The 25,474-nt window shown below is 43.9% G+C and overlaps 1 protein-coding gene across 2 annotated transcripts in view; it reads right to left on the reverse strand.

Annotated features, from left to right (window-relative positions):
* PLD1 (phospholipase D1) overlaps positions 1-25,474 on the reverse strand; it is a 111,476-nt gene that overhangs the window by 64,766 nt on the left and 21,236 nt on the right. For both annotated transcript variants that reach the window (XM_019532734.1, XM_019532735.1), the window contains exons 2-6: positions 21,821-22,006; positions 15,070-15,197; positions 14,593-14,738; positions 12,780-12,888; positions 11,700-11,765 (exon numbers count right to left, since the gene is read on the reverse strand). In XM_019532734.1, the coding sequence (XP_019388279.1) occupies positions 11,700-11,765; positions 12,780-12,888; positions 14,593-14,738; positions 15,070-15,197; positions 21,821-21,974 (603 nt within the window). In that variant the 5' untranslated portion in view covers positions 21,975-22,006. The remainder of the gene's footprint in view (positions 1-11,699; positions 11,766-12,779; positions 12,889-14,592; positions 14,739-15,069; positions 15,198-21,820; positions 22,007-25,474) is intronic.

Genomic DNA, 25,474 nt, shown 5'->3' on the forward strand with positions numbered 1-25,474 from the left:
AGGCTTAAAATGGGCATTAAGTAGTTTCTTAGCTCTTAAGCAAATTTCAGTACTGCAGAAAGTGCTGATCACATCAACCACCCTGTGAAGAATCAGGCCTCTCATGTTGAGCACCCGGAACTTAAGGCATACAAAATCACTTGCACCTTTTGAAAACCTTAGAAATTAGAGCAGGTTGTTATGTATAGAGCATTTAGTACTAAAAAAGGGAAGGAATAATGGTGACTACAGCACACCAGTGACACCTGGGGGGGGCACATGCCCCCCCAGATTTCTGTGCTGACAGTGAGGCACTGGTGTAGATATGGGGCTGCAGCCTGGCTGAAGCCACTGCCTGGCAGCAGCAGCAAAGACAGTGGTGCAGAGTTGTTCCCTCCCACTGCAGCAGCAGTGTGGGGTTGTTCTCCCGTACTTAAGCTGTTACCTATGCTACAGAAGGAAATGAAAGGCAAGTAGTGAAGAGGAAATTACCACTCAGAGCAAATGAAGATCACAGCAGAATATTGTCCAGCATTACAGCCGTCAGGCCCCTCCACCTAACCAGTCTTTACTGATAACCACAGTGCCACAGAGATAGCCCCATGTGCCTCTCTGGTAGCCAGGGAGAAATGCCATATGAGATCCTTAGAGCCCAATTTAGCCCACAGTTATGTATGTGTATAAACAACTCCCAATGATATCCCATAACACATGTGAACATCCCAAAAGCAAAACTTGGATTTTTGGTGCCAATCCTGCAAACACATACTTTCGTGTTTTTCTATATAAACACTGACTTCAAGGACATTCTCAGAAGCATAAGGCAGATTAGTGTTTGCAGGAGCCTTCATTAGTAACAATTCAGTAGATTCCAGCAAAAGTTTTTTAGCACAGTTGGGAAAAAACCCTGCGTAAGTGATATTCATATTATTATTTATTAAATATTGGTATTAGTCCAATCCTTTCATCCAAGGAGCTCATAATTCACAAAAAAAAGCTGAAATAAAGGACAGTAATTTAGCAGCACCCTTTCATCTCCTTTCCATTGGCATGCTTACACTACCCAGCTGTCTTCATGGTGCCTGGCCATCCCACTCAGGTTTCAGAGTGAGCTGCAGCAGAATATTTAAATTATGAGATAGGGGGTTGAGGCATTCAGTTTCAGGGATATCGTTGTAACAAGGGGAAAAAAAAGGCATGACAGGTCAGTCAAAGGAGAAGAGCAAATGAACTATGAAGGTGGAGAAACAGCTGCAAAATAGAGGAGACACATTTTTAACCATCATTTTTTGCCTGCTGACCCAAGGACTGATGATTTATTTAAGCAGGATTTTAAAAAAGATTGCTTATATGACACTCAGTATTTTAAGTAGGATTCAGCACTTGCAAAGTCAGTTGTTCACTCTAGCTCCTGCTTTTATTTTTAGGGTAGTTCTTGCTATAAAATAAAAAGTTACATGATGTGTTCATGTTAACATCATTCTACAATAGTGTTCCAAGTATTTCATATATAGAAACCTGGATTCACAGTAAGCATGATATTCCAACGTTATTTTTGTGTACTACACTTCAGTGTCCTGTAATCAGATTTTAATGTAGGGCTCTACATAGGAGCAGAGGTCTTCACTCACAGATCCAACCACATGGCCACAGCCTAATATAGCAGTCATATTTGTGCATGAGAGCTATTTTTTTTTTAACTACAGAGTTAGGCAGTTGATTTGGTTTAACTTAAGATCTGATTTAATAAGGCCTATCCAATGGCTGAATGGACCATTGGATCCATAGTTCACTTCATAGTTTCATAGTTAGCAGGGTCCGAAGGGACCTGAGCAGATCATCAAGTCCGATCCCTGCCATGGCAGGAAAGAGTAGTTGGGTCAAACGACCCCAGCAAGGTGTTCGTCTAGCCTCCTCTTAAATACCCCAGGGTAGAAGCCAGCACCACTTCGCTTGGAAGTTGGTTCCAGATCCTAGCCACCCTGACCGTGAAGTAGCGCCTCCTGATATCTAGCCTGAATCTACCCTCTGCCAGCTTGTGACTATTATCTCTGGTCACTCGTGGTAGTGCTCGGGGGAACAGGGACTCTCCCAATGCGTGCTGATCCCCCCTGACTAGTTTATAACAGGCCACAAGATCCCCCCTCAGTCTTCTCTTGTGGAGGCTGAACAGGTTCAGGTCCCGTAGCCTCTCCTCATAGGGCCTGCCCTGCTGTCCACTGATCATGCGAGTGGCCTCCTCTGGACCCTCTCCATGTTGTCCACATCCCTCTTGAAGTGCGGCACCCAGAATTGGATGCAATACTCCAACTGCGGCCTGACCAGTGTCACATAGAGGGGGAGGATCACCTCCTTGGACCTGCTCGTGATACATCTGTGGATGCATGACAAGGTGCGGTTGGCCTTCCTGACTGCATCCCCACACTGCCGGCCCATGTTCACCTTGGCATCAAATGATGACTCCAAGATCCTTTTCTGCCTCTGCACTGACAAGAAGGGAGTTCCCCAGCTTATATTAGTTTAATGGAATGTATACTGGTTAAGCTAAAAAATCTTTTAAACTCCTGCAGTTTAAACTAAAAGCCAATGAAATCCGTGGAGTGTTTCCACAGACTTCAGATCAAACCTATAGATAGGACTTCACAATACTGATCTAACTGTCCCAATTACAGAAATAAATGTGGAGAAAATACAGAAGTACAGGTAACGGTTCTGAAGAACTTTATTACTTTACATGGAGAGGACTGGGAAATTAACCACATTTATTTATTTATTTATTTATTTTAAAAGGAGGTGGCTCTCACAAAGCCTGCTTTCTGATCATGATGCACAAAGCACATGTTACAGCTTTAAACAGTGATGATTGAGCACACTATACTTTTCAGTTTGCATGCAAAACACCTAGACATTCAGTGTAATTCAAAGCATTATACAAATTAATTCTACAGTGGTTCAAATCCCTGAGCTACTCAAAGATGGAAAGAGCTACAAGCAAGGTATGCAATTCAAATTCTTCAGGTCATGCCAGGGCCTTTCCTGTGTGGTTAGTACAAAAAGTAACAAAATCCATAACTGATAAATAATAGCTCAACCACAACTTCTAAATAAAAAACATAGTCAAAATGAACAGAATCATCCTGATCCATTGTTAAAATGTCTCTTACAGACAGAACTGGCTTGAGGAGAATCTCTCTTAAGGTTCATGGTCCTATAAAGAATATGGGTCAACTGGCCTTTGAGACTAATTCTGATAGGCCCCATATCTGAATGGAAAAGTACATAAGCCAAAGGCTAATCTGAACTGTAGCACACAGATCTGAAGTGTCTAATTCACACAAGCCAAAATTTACCTCCAAATCAAAACAACTACAACATTCCTCATCTTGCTATCAATTTAGGATGGTGAACTTTCAAAAACACCCCCAAAGCTGTACCACATTCTACACTCAGCAGCAGAGCCAACATCCTATGATAAGTTCTCAAAGTTCTTCTTCTACTCATGTCTTTGTCAAACTAGATGTTTTTCCAGACTTGTGCACAAGTGATGGCTCTTTCTATTGCTGCAGTGAGGTCCTCCTTTGTACAGGTCTTACCAAGGAGTCAGCAAACAAGCAGGTGCTCCATAGTATGCACTGCACTGGCACTACATTTCATTAGAATAGCCCCATTTGATCATGTTTGGTTTTGATCTTTCAGTTTGTTTGTGGAGGCAATTCAGGCACTACCATTTTGGCCAGTCCAGATCAGCCCCTCTGGGAAGGTTCTCCTGGGATTCTAGGTCCATTTCAGAACACTTGATTGTACATAATCTTTCTTTCCATAACCTCAGTTGCACCCTGACGGCCGTCACAGCAATTGTGCAACACTGGTCACAAAACTCCTTTGCATTTTAAGCTGTTTAGTTACTTCTGTGTGACCATAGAGTGGATGCATGCAGTCTTCCTTCTGCCATAATCTTTCTTTTTGACTCACTACCTTTCTTCTGATATGAGGTAGTGCAATGCTAGTTAGTAAGTACAAGCTAACCTTTGACATCCTGTTATTTCAGAGCAGCTGTAGTTTAGAATTGGGTCTAGTTTCTTGGCATGAAATGATTGTTCCCATACTGGATATGCATACTCTGCAGTGGGGTAACACAAGGCAATAGCAGTGCTTTGAATGTAGCTCAGTTTGCTCCCACTTTTGAGGTGACTGAATTACGAAGTATGTTGTTGCAGGCACTGACTTGCCCTTTTGTCTTCTCTACATGAACTTTGAAAGTTAGTGCTTGGCCCAATGTAACCCCCAAGTACATAGAGTTCGGGTGATTAGTCAGCGAGATTCCATCCCAGGTGATGTTTAATTTCTGTTTGGCTTCTCTATGGCATAGGTGAAAATCTATGACCTGCATCCTGGTTGGCTTGGTGCGAAGCTGGTTCTTACTGCAGTAACCTAAGAGGTTGTTAAATGTACATGTAAGTCTGTTCTTGATGGTGGCAAAATCCTTCTCTTGTGACATGATGCGCAGATCATCAACACGGAGCCATCGATGCTCATTGGAAGGAGCATTTTGAAGACCTTCGCAAATCAAGACTCTGTTGTTGACGAGAGCGTTCTCAACTCCATCCCACAACACCTGATCAGAGCCCTCGATGAGGTGAGGAAGGCCATCAAGCAGATGAAAAACAACAAGGCATCTGGAGCAGAATGAATCCCCACAGAAATCTTCAGGCAGGGGGCGGGAAGAGGAAAGGAGTTCATATCACAGCTTCATGCCCTCATCTTAAGGATCTGGAATGATGAGAAAATCCCAGACAACCTCACAGATGCCATGATTGTGACAATCTTCAAGAAAGGAAACAGGTCTGGCTGTGGAAACTACAAATAGATTGCCTTGCTGTCCGCCACAAGGAAGACCATTGTGAGAACCCTCCTAAACCATCTCTTTCCACTTGCTGAAGAGCTCCTCGTGGAATCTAAGTGTGGGTTTAGGGCATCAAGACGCAAAACTGACACGGCCATCTCTCGCAGCAGGCCAACATCAATGAAGAAATCCAACAATGCCTCAAACATGCAAGAGCAGTCTTTGGGCACCTGAAAAAATGGGTGTTCAAAGATCACAACATCAGATCTGAAACCAAGCTCATGGTTTATCAGGCAGTTGTGAACCACACCTTGCTTTACAGAGCTGAGACATGAACAACAGACAGGAGACACCTGAAGTCACTGGAGATGCACCACCAGTGCTGCCTGCAGAAGACCCTCTGAATCCAGTAGGAAGATAGACACACCAACAACAGTGTCTTCCTGCAAGCAAACACCACAAGTATTGAGGTGATGATCATCCAACACCAGCTTTGCTGGGCCAGCCATGTCACCTGGACGTCTGACTCCAGGCTCCCAAAGCAAGTTTTATTCTCCCAACTCACCAAAGGCATAAAGTCAAGAGGAGGGCAGAAAAAGTGCTTCAAAGATGTTTTTGAGGTCATCTTTAGACAAATGCAACATCAATATCAACTCATGGGAAACGATCACCCAGGATCACCTGAAGGAAGAGTCTGATACAGGGATCTCAGTACTTCAAAATCTTACAACAACAGCAGGAGAAGGAAAAATGGGAACAGCAGAAACAGCGTGTCACAGACCAAATCAAGAATCCAGCACTACCCACTGCATATGGAAGTGCATGTCTGAGTTGCTGCAGAGTTTCTCAATCCCAGATAGCCCTCAACAGCCATCTTCAGACACACAGATAAGACAGTCATGGAAGACCTTCATTCTTGATTGTAAGGGACTGCTGAAGATCAATATGAAGCTTCTCATACTCTGTATAGGTTGGTCATTGGTATACATGTTAAAAAGGACTGATGCTAGCACACTACCCTGTGGGAGGACATTTCATTGTCATCTCCAGTGGCTCCATTTCTTGCACTGTTCTATGCAAAAATGTCTATTCTCCAAAAGGGATTGGATGGCCTGCATGGTAGGTGGTAGTCACATGTCATACTGTGGACTTTGGCAAGCAGGTTTTGGTGGCTGACTGTGTCACAGACCACTGATAGGTCTATAAACAGCACCTGTTATCAACCCGTTCTTGAATCCATCTTCTATATGCTGGGTGATGTTTATTATTTGGCCAATGCAGGACTTGCCTGGTCGAAATCCGACTTCCTGTGGTATTAGATGTTGTTTGATATGAGGTGAAAGGTGATTGAGAATAAGGAGTTCATAAAGCTTATAAAGATGGCACAGAAGTAACACTAGCCTAAAGTTCTCTGGGCCACAGGCATCCTTCCCTGTCTTTAATAGAGCTATTACATGGCATTGTCGCCATAGTTTGGGTATTCTAAGGGTTGATGAGGAATTATTAAAATCGCATAATTATCCATAACTTGGTTTCAGGGCCAAAGTGCTTGATCTTCTCTGTGCATATGTAGCCAAGTCCAGATGCTTTGCTATTCTTCAGTTTACTTATTCCAGGATCAAGTTCATCCTAGGTGTATGGTGTGCTAAAATGATTTTCTTCCAGATCAGTTTGCTGTCTAATCTGTATTTTAAGCTGTTTGTTCAGAGCTTTATTGTTGAACAGAGGCTGGTGAGTCACATGGTTTGCTGTGACATGGTGGTATTGCTGTACTTCCTTTAAGTAGTTTCTTATCTTGTGAATGGTTAATCATACTTTCCTGCTAGTGTAGGTTATATCTATTCCTTCAATCGATTCTTTCCATTTTTGTCACCTTTCTTACTGGAGCTTGTTAGGTAGTGCTGCCCCTGCCATAATAGTATCATTTGAGAATGGATCTCTTTGAAATATTTGCTGGCATTTTTTGTATTTGGCTGCTAGCCTGGGAGTAAAGAGTAAACCCTGGTATATACTCAGTTCTGCAAACTTGAGGTATATACCTCTTGGAGGTTTTGCATAGTACATTCATGAAGAGGTTGTAGTTATCTGAGACTGGTTCAACGTGTGTCACTATCTGTCCAGGTCTTAAGAAAAGCCTCTTCAGTCTGCTTTCTTAAAATTGAAGCATCTGTGCATTGGTACATAGTTGGAATTATGGATGTTATGACATTTGATAGCAATTGGTCTGTGCTGTGTGTGTGGAATGAATTCCAATATGTCCTTTTTGCACATAACTTCTATATTGTTGTGAACAAAGGCAAGGTCTGTGTGAGGAGAGAGCAGAGCCCCAAAGAAGTAAAATGGCCACACCTGTATTGCAAAGAACGCTGCAGGGCTCCTTCTTCACCCTGTGTTTCAGGAGGGGAGGGGAGTCAGCTGTAACTCCAGGATAAAAGGAGACAGGGGGCAGGCAAAAGAGGGATGCAGGAAACCAGAAGAGACTGACTCAGGCAGCAAGATGGCCTGAAGAAGCAAGGGAGACTGGGCTTAAGGAAAGCAACTCTGTGGAGGGAGCTGCCAGGGGAGAGAGCCCTGAGGGAAACACCCAGAGAGAAACAGAAACTGCCGCGAGGCAGTTAGAAGGGTGAGAGGAAAGTCACCCTGGATAGTGCATTTACAACTATCAGGACCATAAGCCAGGAAAAAGACTGGCTAGGATTACTGACAGGTCTGTGGCAGGTGCCAGCCAGGCGAGGTACAACCGGGCCCATTGGGAATACTGAGTGGCCAGACCTAGAGACCCAAGAAGCATTTTTTTTACTGTTCAAAGGCAGATTGTGGAAACAACTGAATTACCACCCAGTGGAACGGGAGAGGGTGTAGGGTTGGTGGAGCCCTCACTACACTAAGACAAATTGCAAGATCCAAAGCGTCAAGACCCACACGCCCTGGCATTCTATTTTCTCCCGTAACAACAAGTCGTGGCAGAAGAGATTGCGGACATGTGGTAGGGGTCATCAAGATGTCGCGGTGGACTCTGGCTTGTTAGCCGAGGTGCTAAAGTTGTCTTGGTGTAGAAGATAGAATCAGAAAGGAAGAAAAGGAAAAACAGCAGCTCAGACAAGTGATGAGCTCCAGAGATTGACAACACCTACATCAATAGAGACAAGCCTCTACCACAGATAGGGGCGGTACTTTTTGGGGAAAGCCCACCATTCGACAGTCTGGATTATAGTTTCATCTCCATCGGGAGCTAGTCAAAGGTGGCTTTGAGTCATGGATCAAGCTCAAGTGGACAAGCTTTGGTCCACATCTCAACCAAGCTGCCATTCTCAAAAATAAACTTTGTGGAAGCTTAACCATTGGAAGCCAACAATAATCTGAGAATTTATGTACATCTGAGACATCCACTTGTGCTTGCCAGTAACTGAGTGGAACTACAGGGTACAAAGATGGGAGAGAAGCAGAGCTGTTTATGGCCACTGCAGTCTGTAGTGACAGAGACCAGGAACCAAATAGACCATGCGTCACCTTTTTATCCTAACAGACATTTTCCAAACAGGATTTGATCAAGAAATCTTCAGCATTTTCATATTAGTGGAGACACTGAACCAGGCAATCCTTATTACCTAATAATGGCAAAATAGATCCAATGTCACGTACTATAAATGTAACCTCCTCTGCTCAACATATGCCAGCATTAACCATTGCCAAGTTGGCAAAATCTTACTTTAAGAACAAAAGATGATTATGTTCCACATTGTAACAGGGAATTCCTGCCCTTGTTACTAGGAGGGCTTGATTAAGTAAAGAACCAGGGGTCATGCAGCTAATGAGGTAATTAGCTACATCTGGCCCTAGGGGAGAGGAGCAAAAGGGCCAATCCAGTGACCGGAAGGAGGCTGGGCTGGAGAACATAAACCCAGTCCCTGGGCAGGCAGGGGCAACCCCAGCTTGCTGCAGGGAGAGGAACCTGGTGTCGGGGAATAAAGGCCCCAAGGTCACAGTGGGCCAGTCGGTGGCTTGGATACAAAACAGGCAGGATTAACGGCGAGGAGTTCTGAGTGGTACGAGACTCATGTGGTTTCAAAACAAGATGGTTTATTACTTACGCTTAGTAGCGTAGGATGAGACGCTTGCTTCAGTTACAGTGGTAGAAAATGAACACAAACAACAGAGGGGTCTGTTGGCCCTCGGGGTTCCCGAGTGAACCCTTGCTTTCTAGCCAGAGCTAGGTGCGGCTGCCCACTCGTTAGTCCCAGGGCTGGTCAACAGCTCATTAATAGGAAACGAACAAATGGGAAAACTGTAACACGTCGTGATGTCAGTCCAAGGTGGACAACCGGATGATTGTAGCCAAAGTCGATGTGGAGCGATGCTGAGGTCAATTCCAGATGGGATAAGACGAAGCCGTAGTTAAGGTAGGTCGGGATGATCCAAATCATAGTTGGGGTCGATGCCAAAACAGTCCGGTAGCCAAAAGATCAGTACGAGATAGAAACGGAATCGAGAAGCTAAATCGTTGTGCGGAGTTATAAGGAGGAGACCCGGGGTCTGAGCCCAATCTCTCCCTGTCTCACAGCGCCTGCAATCGGAGCCTCTGTTTACAGGTCGAGCACGGTCTCTCCAGATACTCACTCTACAAGCACCCACCAACAATGCCCACACCAGGGTGGGGGCTCACAGGTTTTTTATAGGAATTTTGTGGCCAATCAGATTATCTACTTCTTAGAACTTTCTGGTCAAATTATGTCATGCAGTTAGTGAACTGAGCATGCATCTGATTACAGTTTATGTGGTGACTGAGCATGCGCATAGTGAAAAATAGGTCGACCGTGACTGACAGGCTTAGAGGTCACCCAGGGGGCACATGCTGGGCATATGATGAATTTTCCATGAGCCTGTCTCTTCTGCGCGTGTTCATAACTTAACTATTGTGTTGCCAGCACTTAACCAAAATTTTACTTGGACACCTGGGAGAAAGGAGCTGCTGGGGACAGAAACAAGCTGCCCTGGGGGAGTCACAGGTAAAAGGGCTCTGATGACACGTAGGGCCTGTGAGCAACACTTTATCTCAAGTGAGGAAGACTATCTGTTGTGAAGCAGTTGGTTTGAGTTTTGTTTTTTCACTTTGGACTTGTGACTAGAGGACCAGGTTGTGGCTATAGGTGTGAAGGAGGCCATGGGCAGGCCTCTGCTGCAATAGGTAGCAGAAGTGCACTCTGCTGCAATAGGTACCAGTCAGCCCCAAGACAGAGGAGTGGAGATTATCAAGTAGGCCCTAGGAAAGGAATCTTACATGGAGCATCCCCTTACAGGGGCAGTACCAGAAAGAGAGTAAAGGCCCTGAGGTGGGACTAGCCTGACCAGGCAAATCAGGACCTGCAAAGTTATGGCTGGCCCCTGGGACTGCCTCCCAACAACCAATAGAGAAACTCCAAAGTCGTGGCACGAAAAAGACTGGACGTAAGAGTGGACTGGCTAATGCTTGACAAGCGGGATGGACCATAAGGGGATCAGGGACCAGGGTGGCTATCCCCAGCCTCCTTGGGCACCATATCCATCACTATATTATATTGTATCTGTGTGTTACACAGCAGCCCCTATAGTGTTGATTCTTAGCAAAGCCATTCTACAAATACAATGTTTAGACTTTCCATTGTAACAATAAGGACAGTGACCAGCACTGAAAAGGTGCTTTGCCCCTCATAACTGGCCAATTCAGTATGAGCAGACTTAATATAAGAGTATAGACAGCATTTGTACATAAAAATTGCCTAACGGAAAGCAATGGGGAAAACCCTGAACAACAAAAAGAGCAGGCTCTCTCCAACCAAACAAAAAAAGAGAAGTTATATTCCCTTAGACATCTAAAGAAGTCTAGGTTTCTGATTCATTTTGAAACTAAGCTTTCCAATTGTTCTGTCTTGCTTAGAAGGATCTGTGCTTTTTCATTAACTTCTGCAACTAACCAACCCAGGATGCACTAGTTTTTTGCTGACAATACAAAAGGTAGTAATAAATTCTTTATGTGAGCTCAAAAGAGGAAATAGGTTAATGACATAACAACGAAGCGGATTCATGTGCACTTACATCTTCTTTAAGAGCTCATGGGAAACATGGTCTGCAGGATTTTGCAACGCTGTTCATGGCAACAGGAAATTTTTCTTTCCTAAGATACATTTTTCCTCAGGTTGAATGAAGGGAGAATGAAGTAGGCTCTTGCCCACTGTGTATTCCCTGCTCGGTATTGAGGCCTACGACAGAATGAAGATTGGGACCGCTGTTCCAGAGCCTCAGGTGAGAATATGGCCAGCCAACAATAAGTAACTCCAGCCCACAAATTAGGTTTCAGGAGGCACATACTGACTTTAACAGGACCCACCACTGAAGCAACATGAACCAAGCAATTTCATTAAGGCTTCTGACTAGAAACTAAAATTACTGTTTCTTTGTGGACGGGATGAAATACTTGGTAAAAAGAGTTAGCTAAATTCTTCTATGTTCCAAAATTAAAGAAGTCACTTATACAGCTCAAACCCTAATTATTTAGATCTTTAAACTTCTAACCAACAATGCTAGCCAGAATCTATCAGAAGTCTGCCGTATCACTTGGATAAGAAGTTTTCTGCACAATATCAACCTTCCCCAACAGGTTGTCATATTGTGTTGCAGCTGCAACCTCCACATGGCTTGAGGATGTAACGCTTTGGTTTTAATCAATTTTACATTCACTCTAGGGAACAACATATAATCTAGTAAAAAAAAAAAAAAAGAAAGGATGCAAAATGCTTCTTGCGTATCTGGAAGAAAGCAGGAGGATCTCTCTTACTCTATTAGTATTTCTAAGTGAAGGGAACATCCCTTTGCTGTTTAAAGTATAATATATACTACTTACCGTTCCATGGTAGTTCCTGTACATAGGCATTTTTAAGATTTTTGTCAAATAGTCCTCTAGTTGTTTCTGCAATGCAAGGGTGAAAGTTTTAGAGGAAGCAATGTCAGCAAAAAACAAATCATTTGGCTGCAGGAAATCACGAACAAACAAGACTTAGCTTGAATAGAAAATAAATGATTTAAAAATAACACTTAAAACACTGTCTCACAATACCCTTCAAAACAATCGGGTTATAATTTCCTTTCTGTCCACTCATTTGAGTACGATATCACTTCGACTATTCAGCTGTGTTCTTCTGTACTTTTAGAAGCTGATCTCTTGAAAGGAATTTATTTGGCCTGGGTCTAACAGATGCCAAACTTCCAGACACATTTTATGTAAAGTTATTCTTTAAACCATGATGGTGTCAATTTATTGTTTTTCAGGGTTAATGTCTTTGGAAGTCAATTTTCAAAATGCTGCTCAAGAGGCTGTCACATCTTCTTTTGCAACTGCTCAATATTTTTTGCAAGTGCACAACTCATTCCCATGCATTTTCTCATTCATTCATGGAACATGTAGGGATCAAAGCAATCTCTTGTCATGCTGACCTAAGCTATTCTGTTAGCTTTCTACAATATTCAGCTTCAGAAGAGGCTACTTATATAAAGGGATTTCATGCAACTGGGGCCATGGGGGTGGTACTGGGTGATGAACTGATCACAGTCCCCTTTGCTAATATCTCTGTGAGAGTGCAAGTTTTTGAACATTCACATGGAAAACCCCTGCCACACACACTCATATGAAGACTAAGGAGGAAGCTGTTCAGTGGAGCATTGGAAGGAGCTTATTCTTGGTTGGGGCTGAAGGACAGGAGGGGAGAACACAAAATGGATCAGAATAAAGCCTTCCAAACAAGTTGAGAGTCAGACAAATCCCTAGAATAAGGTATCTGCATCTAGTAGAAGAAAATTAAGTAGAGAAATGGAAAATGAAAATAGAAATGGAAAATGAAAATAGAAATGGAAATGGAAAGCAACCACAGGTTAACATCGGTTCATCTCCCAAGAGCACTGTGAGTAGAAGAGAAAGCACATTTACCCTTCTACTTGAGAAGTGTTCTTCTCGAACCATGTTCTCAGAGGTGCGCGGTAAACTTGGCATCTGCCTGGTTTCTCCTCTTTTGATACTTTGTCTTCGAACTGTGTGACTGAGAAAAATGCCAGATTTTGTTTTGCCTGAGTATTAGAACACAAGTGCTTTTCCTCTAATAAAGGGGTACTAACATGGTTCTCTTTTTTCTATTTAAGACTTCATTATAAAAATAGAAGGTGGTAGGGAAGAAATGAAAAAGAAAGCATAAAAACATCTAACAAATTGCCATGTAAAAAAAAAAATCACGTAGACATGAATATACAATATAGAAAAGATACCAGAATAAATTTTCCCATGATACAAATGCGCACAGCTCCATGGGCTTCAACTGAGTTTTGCCTATTTAACCAGGAGAGAATTTGGATATTCTTGGGCCATTACATTTTACTAATCCTTAGCCCTTCATAACTACCCCTTCCTATAGCACCACTCACTTCCTGCAGCCTACAGTCTCCATCTGGACTGTTCTTTTGTATCCTCCTCCCAACTATTCTTTTTGTCTTGTTTCTTTTCAAGGTCTCATTTCTTCTGTCCCCTTTCTTACGCTTGGAACTTTACAGCAGGCCCTAAGGCTCAGTCCTGCCAGATGCTGCACATCTCACAAAATTTAGATTAAAAAAGACTCAGCCCCTTGCAGAGTTGAGCCCTTGAAGACAAGAGCCCATTTTGTCCGGTTACCTTCCATTAATTATTATTCAGAACTCCTCACTGATTTCAACAGACAATTCTGCTTTAAAAGTGATCACACAAAATGCTCCAACCTGCTTTCTGTTAGGGGTGTACGAAATGGGCCATATTCAATTTGGATTCGGCCCAAATCAGGGACTGCGATTTGATTCGTAGATTCAGATCACTGTCCCAAATCAATATGGCCAAATCATAATCTGAAGATTTGATGCTGATTCAGAGAATCGGTGATTCGGCCATAGACACAGCTTTCCATGTTTTTTCTACATACCTCGAGGTACCAGGCGTGGTTTGTTAATACTGTGATGGTGGGGTGGATGGAGCATCCCACAGGACCTTGGGGGAGGGGGTGTCACATGCTTGGTGATGAACCTGGAAGTGCAACAGAAATACTTCTGGCCCACTTCCAGGTCCGCCACTGAGTGAGCTGGGGGGCACCCTGCGCCCACCCTGGCTCGCCAATCAGCTGCAGAGAGACCCTGGGTGCCCCCCCGCCAGACCCAGGAGGCACCAGTCGCCAAGCCAAGGAGGCACGCTCCCCGGCACACCCAGAAGTGGACTGGAAGTGCTTTTGGTTCACTTTCAGGTCTGCTGCTGAGCACACTGGGCCCCCCGCATCCACCCCAGCATCCACCCACCATCTCAGCATTCACAAGCCACCTGGTACCTTGAGGTATATAGAAAAAACATTTAAAGCTGTGTCTATGGCCCAATCGTCCAATCTCTCCAAATCAATTCAGAGGGTTCTGATTCAATGTGGAGACAGTAAAGGGTCTCCTGATTCGATTTGGATTCAGAGATTCAGCCACCAAATCAGGCCGAATCTCTGCTGAACTGAATCAGTGACAGAAGCGTCGCACAGCCCTACTTTATGTCTTGGAAGAGGGATTCTTGGATCAAATTATTGCTGCTATCTATTATACCAGTTCACCATACATTACAGCAGTTCTCTTCTTACTTGCAATAGTATCACTCTTGGATATCACTGGAGTACACCAGTATACTTTTATAAGTGAGAAGACAATCACTTCCCAGTGCACAGTTTGTTCTTCAGTCATATTTGCATAGTTACCTCCTTATAGGGATAGGGATTCTTATAAAGGCTTTATATCTCAGCAGTTCCCTGTGAAATTCTTGAAAGTGCTTGAATTTCCTTTTCACTTGCCATGTAAATTCCCCATGTGTCAACTCAATAGTGTAAACATTTGGACTTGGTACCTACAGGAAAGAACAGTACAACTTTCAAAGGAGTAGTAACTTTTCTAGGAATGTAACTAACCATTTGTTGAACATTATGGTCATTTCTTATTCATTTTAACCACAGTCTGCATTAGATGCTAACCAGGACAAGCAAAGATATTACTTGTTAGAGTCATTTCAAGACTGCATGTTTGTATTTTCTACAAACAGTTAACAGAATTTACAGAAAATTACTAGGATGAAAATTAATCACTAAGTAATATGTTAACACAATATTAGAAACGGGGATTTGGGAAAAGGGGAGCAGGTTTAGGAGACAATATCTATTCAGTAACAGATATGTTCAGACCTTTGTTGTTGAGGTAAAACGCTCGACTTCCAACACTCTCACTCTAATTGGACACCCAGTTAGAAATGTCTGTATGTGAGGCTCTTTGAATCCTTGAGTGTTATAAATTGTAGAGAATGGGATGCCCGCTGCAAACGACCATGGAAAATAGCAATTAGTTTAAAGACCATTTTAAACTATGAATAAGAATGTATTAGCAAAAAGATAATGTAACAAGTTAACAGTTTACTGCAAACCCTAAATTCTTGTCTTATGTTTTGCAAAAAATATCAGCCATTTTTTAACCAATTACACCAAAGTTCACATACGTTCACACTGAATAACCTGACTTAAAAGAATTCAGATGCCAGGTACAACACTGTCTGGTGATAAAATGGGGTCAATGGTTGATTAAGGACACATAGTGGAACTTCAGCAGTTAGCATTTTGCTAACCAACACATTTCATAATTCATGCAAAGACTTCCTCAGCAAAGATACTGAGAAAGATACTGCTGTACTAAGGTCTTGGCTAAGACTTCATCAATATTACAAAATACTATAGTTCTTCAGCTATCCCTCAATATGAGAATGATGTTTGCCGGGGGGTGATTATTGATGAGTTTTAAGGTGGCTGAGGATTTCAATCCGTGCTCTGCAAGTTTTTCCACAGATATGACGGGTGGTGCTGGGGGTGCGGTGGACACAGCTGTCAGCCAGACTGTTGTACTTTCCTTCCTCTTCTGCCATTTTTTGGCTTCCTGAGCAAGACAGTTCTCTTTGAAATGGGCTGTAGCTTGATGTATGGTACAGCACCACTGAGACCTGTTGCCAGCCAGCACTTCCCACTTTGGAAGGTCGATACTACCCTTCTTAAAGTATGCTTTCAGGGTGTTCCTGTAGAGCTTCTTCTGTCCTCCATAGATCCTCTTACCATGACTAAGTTGAGAGAAGAGGACTTGCTTCAGGAGACAAGTGTCAGCCATCCGCACATGGTGGCCACCCCAGCTGAGTTGATGTTTCGTTGCCGGTTATGTTAGCTACAGAGAGGATGCTGGCATTGATGCAGTTATCTTCTCATCTAATGGAAAGGCAACACTGAGGGAACCATTCCAGGTGCTTAAGATGGCTTCAGTATGTCACCCATACCTCACATCTGTAGAGGAGTGTGGGGATAACCACCGCATTGTAGACCAGGATCTTCATTTCCATCTGCAGATCTCAGTTGGCAAAGACATGGCAAAACAGCTTTCCAAAGGATACGCTGGCACAGAGAATCCTAGACTCGATTTCTACATCAAGACTGAGTGACTGGGAAAGGTGGTTACCAAGGTATGGGAAAAGGTCAGCATTTTCCAGGGGTTCTTCACCAATGGTAATTTGTGGAGGGCAGCTTGTGCTGAGGCAGGCTGATGGTGCACCTTCATCTTTCCAATATTAAGGGAGAGTCCCAAGCTATAATGGGCACCTGAAGAAAGGTCAAGGGTGGACTGCAGATTGGTCTTAGTGCACACGAGGACAACAGTCGTTAGCGTACTGAAGGTTGGTGATGCCAGCCTTGGTAACTTTGACTTTTCTGTGAAGGCACCACAGGTTGAAAAGATGACAGTCTATTTGATACTCAACCCCAATTCTGGGAGGAAGGTGGTCGCGGATGAGAATCAAAATCACAGCAAGATAGACGGAGAAATTGGTTGGGCAATGATGCAGCCCTGCTTGATACCGGTACGGATGGTAAATGGGTCTGTCTCTGATCTATTGCAAAGGACTATGATGGTGATCCCACCATGGATCAGCCTGAGGATACTGATGAACTTCAGTGGGTAATCAAACCTAGACAGCACCTTCCATAAGGCTTCACAAATTGATGGAGTCAAAGGCCTTGCTTAGGTCAATGAATGTCATAAACAGCTGGTGTTGCTCTCTATGCTTCTCCTGGATCTGCTGTGCAATGAAAATCATGTCAGTGGTACCCTGAGATGGTCTAAAGCCATAGTGGGATTCTAGAAGGGCGTCTTTGGCAAGGCAGAGAAGGCAATTCAGAAGGATACAAGTAAATCTTCCTGTCAACGGAGAGGAGGGCAATTCCTTGATAGTTCCCGCACACTGACTTGTCCCCTTTCTTGAAGATGGTCACAATGTTGGCATTTTTTAAGTCAGGTGGGGCTTCCCTGTTACCCCATATTTTAATGACAAGTTGGTGAAGTTTTTGCGCTAGTGCTGTTTCACCAGCTTTGAAGACCTCTGCAGGAAAGCTATCTGATCCTGGCACCTAACTATTCTTGATCTGAGTGGTGGCATGCCAGACTTCCTTAAAGAATGGGGGATCAGCAAGAGAGTCTATTACTGAGTATTGAGGGATGGACTCAGTGGTGGCACCTGAGACCTCAGATTCATGGTTGGAGTAGAATCATGAAGTGCTCCTTCCAGTGTTGTTTGATGGACACATCATCTGTGAGAAGGGTGGAGCCATCCTGGGATTGCAAGGGCGTTGCGCCGTTGGAACATGGCCCATGGATGGCTTTTACTGCTTTAAAGAAGCTTCTCATGTCATGTTGACCAGCAAAATTCTGGATATCTATGGCCTTCGCTTGCCACCACTGGTTCTTGATGTCTCATAGCCTCCTCTGAACAACAGCTTTAAGTCAGTAGTAAGCACCTCGGTTTTGCTGGTTGGAGGGTTCATTTTGCAAACTGCAGAATGTGTTTTTTTTCTGATGGCTAAGTGCTAGGATTTCCTCATTCTTCTCGTCAAGCCAATCTTGGTGATGGATGAAAAGTAGAGTATCCAATGATTCAATGCATGCTGTCGCAAGAGGTACAGGTGCCGGTTGCCGGGGCAACCGCAGTTTAGTCAGCTGACCAGAAGGGGGCAGGGCCTGACCTATATAAAGGATCCAGGCTGAGGCCGGGGAGGCAGTTCCCCACTTCCAGCCAAGGAAGAAGGAGCTCTGCTGGAGTAAGCAGAGTAGGGAAGCCTGATGGCCTGAGCAGCTTCTGTTCAAGGATACCGGGTAGAGGAAGCCCTGGTAGGGAGTTGAATGATGGTTAGCCAGTTGGCTTAGAGTTTAAGTTGTAGCCCAGGGGCTTGAGTTTTCCGTTTGTAGTTTTATAAGACCGGAGGACCAGGTGAGGCTAACAGGGGTTGGAGGAGGCATCATAGGGGCTCCACAGTAGTGTGGGGACCCCAGTGCCAGAGAAGGCACAATATTCAGGGGTGCACTGACCCCTGCCCCGAGAGAGGGCGCAGAGGATTGGGGGCTGCCTGAGCCCCACAGGAACTTTTAGACCTGAGGAGGGAATTTGGGGGCCAGGCATGGCTACGGCCACCTGAGCCCCAATTATGAGAAGTCCCAAAGCGGGCACGCTCGCGAGAGAAGGCCCTAGCGTGCATTGGTGAGAGCGCGGGCAACTGCGAGAAAAGAGAGGCCAGGGAATGTCCATGAGGGCGTGGGGCAACCGTGAGGGAAGCCAGGGAACGCCCGTGGGGGGCAGACCCTCAGGTGAGTCAGAGCGCGTCCGTGAGGGCGCAGGCCCTTGTGAAAGAGGCCAGAGAGCCCGTGAGGGCCTGGGCCAGTGTGAGACAAGTCCATGGAGCCTGTGAGGGTCTGGGCAATTGCAAGACAAGCCAGGGGGCGTCCGTAAGGGTGCAGCAAGGGACTGACCATACAATGTCCAGTACATCTGTGAGGCTTGGGGCGTGGTACGGGGTGGTAGGAGCCACGCATAGCCCATAAGGTTGGGGTGCACCAAGTCAGTCAATACAGAACAGGGGCCAGGACACACCAGAGCACCGTGTCCAAGGGGACAAAAAGGCAGCCTCCCTTATAAAATACCTAACATCAAAGACATGGCAGGAAAGAATGAGGGTGCTTTACCTCGGACTTGGCATGGTAAGGGGTGTCTGGAGAGATCACAGCCGCTCCTAGGACCCCGCCCCATGACACGTGCCTTCTGAATAAAGTTCTTAAGTTCCTCCCAATGTGCCTAGTTGTCCTTGATGTCATCAGGTAGGTCAGACAGCCTCTCAACAAGGTGTTGCTGAAGAGCCTTGTATTTAGCTTGGTCTTGCAGTGCCTCAATGTTAAATCTCTTCTCTATTCTTTTCAGCTCTTTACGGTGTTGTGGGGCAAGCTGCATGTGCGTGATTGATCTGACTAAACAGTGGTTCATCCAACAGTCATCTGCACCTCTCAGGACTCAGGTGATATGGATGGTATGATCATGGGCTCTGACAATAATATAGTCAAGATGCTGCCAGTTATTGGAGTGTGGGTGTTTCCAAGTGGTTTTATAGTTGCCACTCTGTCTGGAGATACTGTTTGTGCTGAATAAGTCACGCTCTGCACATTTGCTGAGGAGGATACCACTGGAATTGACTTCCCCTACACCCTCTTTTCCAGTGGTGCCACTCCAAAGTTCAAAAGTTCAGAATATTGCCCAACTCTTCTGTTGAAGTCACGCATGGAGATGAGCTTGTCTTCCTTGGCAGTAGCAGTCAGGACAGTGTCAGGAGCACAGTAGAACTGTTTCCTGTTGACTTCATCATCAAGTGTGGGGGCGTATACACTGACCGTAGCATACTGGTTGTTACTGAGCTTGAGGTGGAGTCATAAGGTGTTCATTATTGCCTACAGAAGGTTCTGAAAGCTGACTGACAATCTTGTTCTTGATGGCAAAAGCCAAGCCTGTGAACGGACCTCTCTTCAGGTGACTTCCCTTTCCAAAAAAAAAGTGAAACCTTCTTTCAGCTGGCCTTCATCTGCCCAGTGGGTCTTGCTTAGGGCAGCAATATCAATATTATATCTTGCAAGTTCTCCAGCTACTATGGTGGTTTCTGTTTCAGGACACTCACTGTTCAGGGAGTCCATGAGAGTGCAGATACTGCATGGGGTGACCTCCATCCACCCCAGCACACCAATGTATTACAAGTCAAGGTTGCTGATATTTTTGGACTCCGCCAAAATAAACCCACACTGCTGACCTCTGTACTATAGGATATTTGCTGGTAATTTGTGAGATGTGATCAGGAATAATTAAAATAAATCAAATCAGAGAGCAAAGTCTGTTGTGTTTTCTTAACTGTAATGTTTCCTAACTTGCTCTTTCATAAATATCTGTAATTTTCAGTAAGTCTTCTAGATATTAGTGGAAACTCAAAGCAAGAAAAGCAAATGTTCAGACTGTTAGAAATCTTGAGTAAATTAATTGTGATTTTTTTGTTAAAAGCAGAATCTATTAGCAAGAAATGTGCAGGTAACAGACAGATGCTATGGCATATACCAGCTGTGTCAAAAAGGAATGAAAGGCTTCTAACTTAAAAATGTACATAAGCAAGGAAATCCAGGCCTGTCCATCAATGATGGTTGGAGATCATCAAGGCCTGACCTACAGTTAACTGGAGTTTTTCCACTATTCCAATATGTTTTGGATTTGCAAATGATAGTTCAGTCCTATGGGGTGCAAAGCAACTACTAAAAGGTACTGTGAATCCTCAGTTCCAGTTTCCGTTCTCCAAAACAATTGACATTTTCAATGCTAAGTTGATGGAGAATCTTGAGTTCTGAGCTGAAATATTTTTCCTTACTTTATATTGTAAGCTATTGTACGATGGAAGTACAACAGGTTACAAGCACTTAGAGTTGTTATCAACAATTTACTGTCAAATGAAGGGCTGTATGAAGTGAATTCACAAAGGGGCTATTCTCGATTCAGTGCTATTCAATATTTTCATACAGGGATAATGAGAGAAAAAGGATATTTATTAAGTCTGCAGGTGGTACTAAGCATTGTGAATTTGCAAGTACTCTCAAGAACAAGACTATAAATCAAAATGATTTGCACAAATAGAGAAATGGTCCTAAATTAATAGGATGCAAGGCTATTGTAAAAAAGGTTTTAAATGGTTCTCTATGGCCACTGGGGATAGGACAAGATGGAAAGGTCTTAAATTGCAGCACAGGAGATTTAAGTTAGACCACAAGTGTCAAATGTAAGGGCCCACGGGCCAGATACGGTCCACACAGCCTGTTCAGGTGGCCTATGGGGCTCCCAGAGGGACCAGGAATTGAAGGGGTGGGTTGAGTAGTGGCAGGGCCTGTCACCAAAACCTCAGATACGGAGTCCCACTAGGGTTGCTTGTCAGTGGCAGGAGAGGGATAAGCAATAGCTACGTTAACCCCACTGCTCACACTACTACTGCTGCTTACCATGCTACCACTAATGAGGCCCATATCTGACCCAAGAGGAGCCCCGCTGTTTGGATCTAGCCTGAGGGCACAGACGAGTTGGACACCCTTCAGTTAGTCATCCGGAAAATCTTTTCTAAAGGCTGGGATAGTGAAGCACAAGGGTAGATGAGCTCAAGGGTTGTGAAATTTCCATTGTTCAAGGTTAAATACAAATTAGACAAATATCTGTCAGGAAGGGTTTAAGCTGAGCTGATCCTGATTTGGGACAAAAAGGTGGATTAGATGATCCCTGCCAGCCTTATTTCCCATGAATTTCATGAGCTCTCACTCTGGGGGGGGTTCAGTGCCTGTTAGGAGTTACTCGCTATCTTATGGTAACCGACTAAGTTTTATAGTCCTGAAGAAAGAAATGCAGAGTTTCACGAAGCCCCACAAGAGCTGTCAGCATCTCAGATCATCCCATTCTCACATCACCCTCACTCCTGCAGGCAATCCAACCGAAAGCGTCATCTTCCCCTCAGAGACTCGCACTTACTAAATCCAAGTGGGACATATGGTGGAAACAGAAGGACACAAACTCACCAGGTGTTTTTGGTTCATTTAACACGTCAGAATCCACCTCTTCTCCCTCGAAGTGGAGCTCCCTCGTGTCTAGGCTTTCTATTATATTGCTCATGTCTGCAGCAATTTTTTTCAGCGTAGAAGTGTCTACTGGTTTTTCTCTTTTCAGTGACATCTCAAGTGCTCACACTCCAGTAACACAGGGGGCTGTTTAAGAGAAAGGGGAAGACTGGTTATTTCTATTTGTCCAATATAATGCCATTAAAGGACTGGGTGGGTGCTAAGGAACTGTTTGGGATTTTGTTGCCTTGCACACGGCAGTCTCTGGCCTCCTACCCATCACTCTGGCAGCCAGACTCAAACAGAAATGTGTTCATTTGGACACCTCTATAACTCCTACGATGTGCCCCCACAACACAGCTGCACCAACACCCACAAAATAATCCAATTGCGCAGGGATACAGGAAACATGGAATGAAGTTTTAGACTAAAAGGGAAGCTTCCCTTGACTTCAGTAGAAGCTTACTCTGGTTGCAGGATTTTTATATTACTATCTTAAATGGACCACGATAATGTTTGCAGTTTCGGCCTAAAAGAGCGTCCTTCAGAATAGAACGCTGCTTAGAAAGGCTTTCTTCTACCGGCTTCAAAATGGGAAGGAGATCTTGCACATGAACCTGCCTGGTCAGTGTAGCTAATTGTGTTTTAATTGTCTGTGATAAAAATGAAAAATATAACCCACTTTCCTGCCTGGCTGACTGATATTACTTTCTAGAACTAATTCACCTGTAGCTACATTTTCCAAGTTGTGGCACATGGAGGAAAAAAGCTTAAAGTCAATGGGTATTTCTGTTAACTGCTTTTGTGATGAAAAGAACAAAATTAATTCCTTGTATTAATATTAACATGTCTTCTATTTTTGTTCTATTTAAAATATTTACATGGCTCACACCACCATAGCTTTGTAGTGCCTTGTACGCTTTAATGTACTTATCCTTGGAACACACTTGTGAGGTAGCAGTACTATTATTATACTATTAACCCCAACTTAGAGGAGGGGACCTGAAGCAGAGAGAGACTAAGTGACTTGCCCATGGTTACTCTGAAAGGCTGTGGCAGAGCGGCCACTTGGATAACAGAGTGCCCACACTGTCAACTAACTTCCTGGGCCATTATTCCTTGTAAAACATTACAAAGCATTTGGGTTAACAAACCTAGTCTGTAGGCGACTACCCCTCATAACCGTTGTTTGTGGAAGAAGCAAGAGCTAGAAAAGGAAATCTGTATCAGAGTCAGGTCACCTAAGCATAAGCAGCAGCATTTTGGGAGACTTTAGCTGCATTTATGACTACAGTATTCTTCTCTTCTACCTTCCTATATCAGAAACTTGAATGGTGGAAAATGGAAAATAGTAGACACTACACCACTCCAATAATATCTTACATCTCTTTTCTTTACTTATGATTTTTTTTAAGCTTTTAAAGCTCTGTTTTCTTCTGCCCCAATATTGAATTCAAGAATCCTTATTCAGACGAAGTAGCAGAACTGTTTGCTCATATGAATAGTCTCATAGCTTCAACAGGATTTACTGAGCTGAGTGCTGCTCAGTGTGATTACAGGTTGCAGATTCCCATCCTCAGTCATTAAACACAATTATGCTTAACCGAGGATAACACCCTCCTACACAACTATGTGATAAAAGAATTCCCTCAGCCTTTGCACTCATCATAAAAAAAACACGCAAGCTTGACAACTATGTTCCCAGGTGGTATAGACTGATGTGGTTTTACTCTAGTCCGCGCCAGTATACCTAGTTGTATCAGCTGAAGATCTGACCCTCTGTAAAGAAATGTTCTACAAAATCATGTTGTTGCTGCTGTTAAAATCTGCAAAAAACATTTGCAATTGTTATTAAAATTGATTGTTCAGGAAGTGAAGGAAAAGGATTTGTGAAATAATTCATGTATACACACCATTCATGTATTTAGATGCTTTTGAAGAAATACTCTACCATTTGTCTCGAGGCCATGTTAAAACTATATTGTCTTATTATTATGCAATAGTAGTATTATATAAACTGTGTCACTCTCAAAAAGGGAAAAATTGACTTCTTCAGAAAAAAAATACCCAAATTCTGCCCAGCCAGAATGAAGAAACGCTGGCTCAGATTCTCCTCTCAGTTATACCACACTAAACCCTGAACCCTCCGTTTCGTTTGTAGAACAACAGTGTTGGATCTTGGTGCAAGAACTGTAGCGGCTCCAACCCCTCCGACAGTCAGTGTGACCATTTACAGCACGACAGAGCCAGTTCTTAACTGGACAACAACCGATGCGTCCTCTGGCTTGCTGCAGGCCAAAGGAGGACTTTCAAGTAATTTTAGAGGCCTTTCTGTCTCACCTGCACACACAAATCATATCCTAACTCTTCCTTTCCATGGAAGGGAACTAAACAGATCATGCAAAATAAAAAAAAAAAAAAACCAAAAAGCCAACCAAGAAACCAAAAAAAGGTCTCATTTTCAACTTCTCTTCTACCCTGATGTACAGCATACTTTTAACATGAGTTCTGCATTAACTTGGAAAAAACTATGCTGCATTTTTCCTTGCCCTGACAAGATTCACTGACAACTCACTTGGGCCAGAAGCCCTATGCTTTGTCTGCTGTTATTTAATAATGATCCCACTGTTCTAGCACTTTGCCTGGACCTGCCTAAATTCATCATATGGTATGCAAATTAGTCACACAAGCCAGTTTTCCTTCCAACCAGTGGCCGCATTTAACAGTCCTTTCAAACCACCCTGTTGTTAGATAGCGATGGCCCAATGTTAGTCTGATTTCACCACTGGAGTTTCACCTGGTATGCACTGAGCTATCGTGGATGCGACTGCATTTGCCTCTAGAGAAAATACAAGCCTGTGTAAAATTGCAAATATTTCTAAGCAGGGGGGTCTCTTCTTGCACTCAAACCACCAGCCCAACAGCAGCTTTTGAAGTGACCCGAAAGGACAGAAGTGCGATTTCCCAGCGACCACTGAACACAATACTGCTCCCCGACAGGCAAGATGAGCTTTGCCATGGGCGTTACTGGGTGAAGGAAAAAATCCAACGTGGTGCACATTTTTAAGAAGGGGAGAAGGGATGAGCTGGGTAACTTTAGTCCAGCCAGTCTTACCTCTGTCCCTGGGAAAATACTAGAAAAAAATCATCGAAGAGCGCATTTGTGAAGGCCCAGCAGGGAAAATGATGCTGAAAGGAAATCAGCACGGGTTTGTCACAGGTAGATTCTGCCTGACAAACCTTATAGCCTATAGTCACACACTGCCTTGACACAGGAGCTGAGGCCAATGTCATCTACCTGGATTTTAGGAAGGCCTTCGATACAGTTTCACATTCTCATTCCCTAGTCTCATAGGGAAGCTAACAGGCTGTGGAGTGGATGCCTACACACTCAGGTGGGTGGCTAACTGGCTTAGAGACCACACCCAGAGAGTGGTGGTGGACAGGTCGTTCTCAGGCTGGAAGGAGGTGGGCAATGGGGTCCCACAGGGTTCGGTCCTTGGACTGCTGTTATTTAATATCTTCATCAGCGATTTGGACGAGGGTGTGCAGAGCACCCTCTCCAAGTTCACAGATGACACCAAGTTATGGGGCAAAGTTAATATACTGGAGGGC

This window comes from Crocodylus porosus, unplaced genomic scaffold, assembly GCF_001723895.1.
Source record: "Crocodylus porosus isolate Cpor-Errol unplaced genomic scaffold, CroPor_comp1, whole genome shotgun sequence".
NCBI classification, from domain to species: domain Eukaryota; kingdom Metazoa; phylum Chordata; order Crocodylia; family Crocodylidae; genus Crocodylus; species Crocodylus porosus.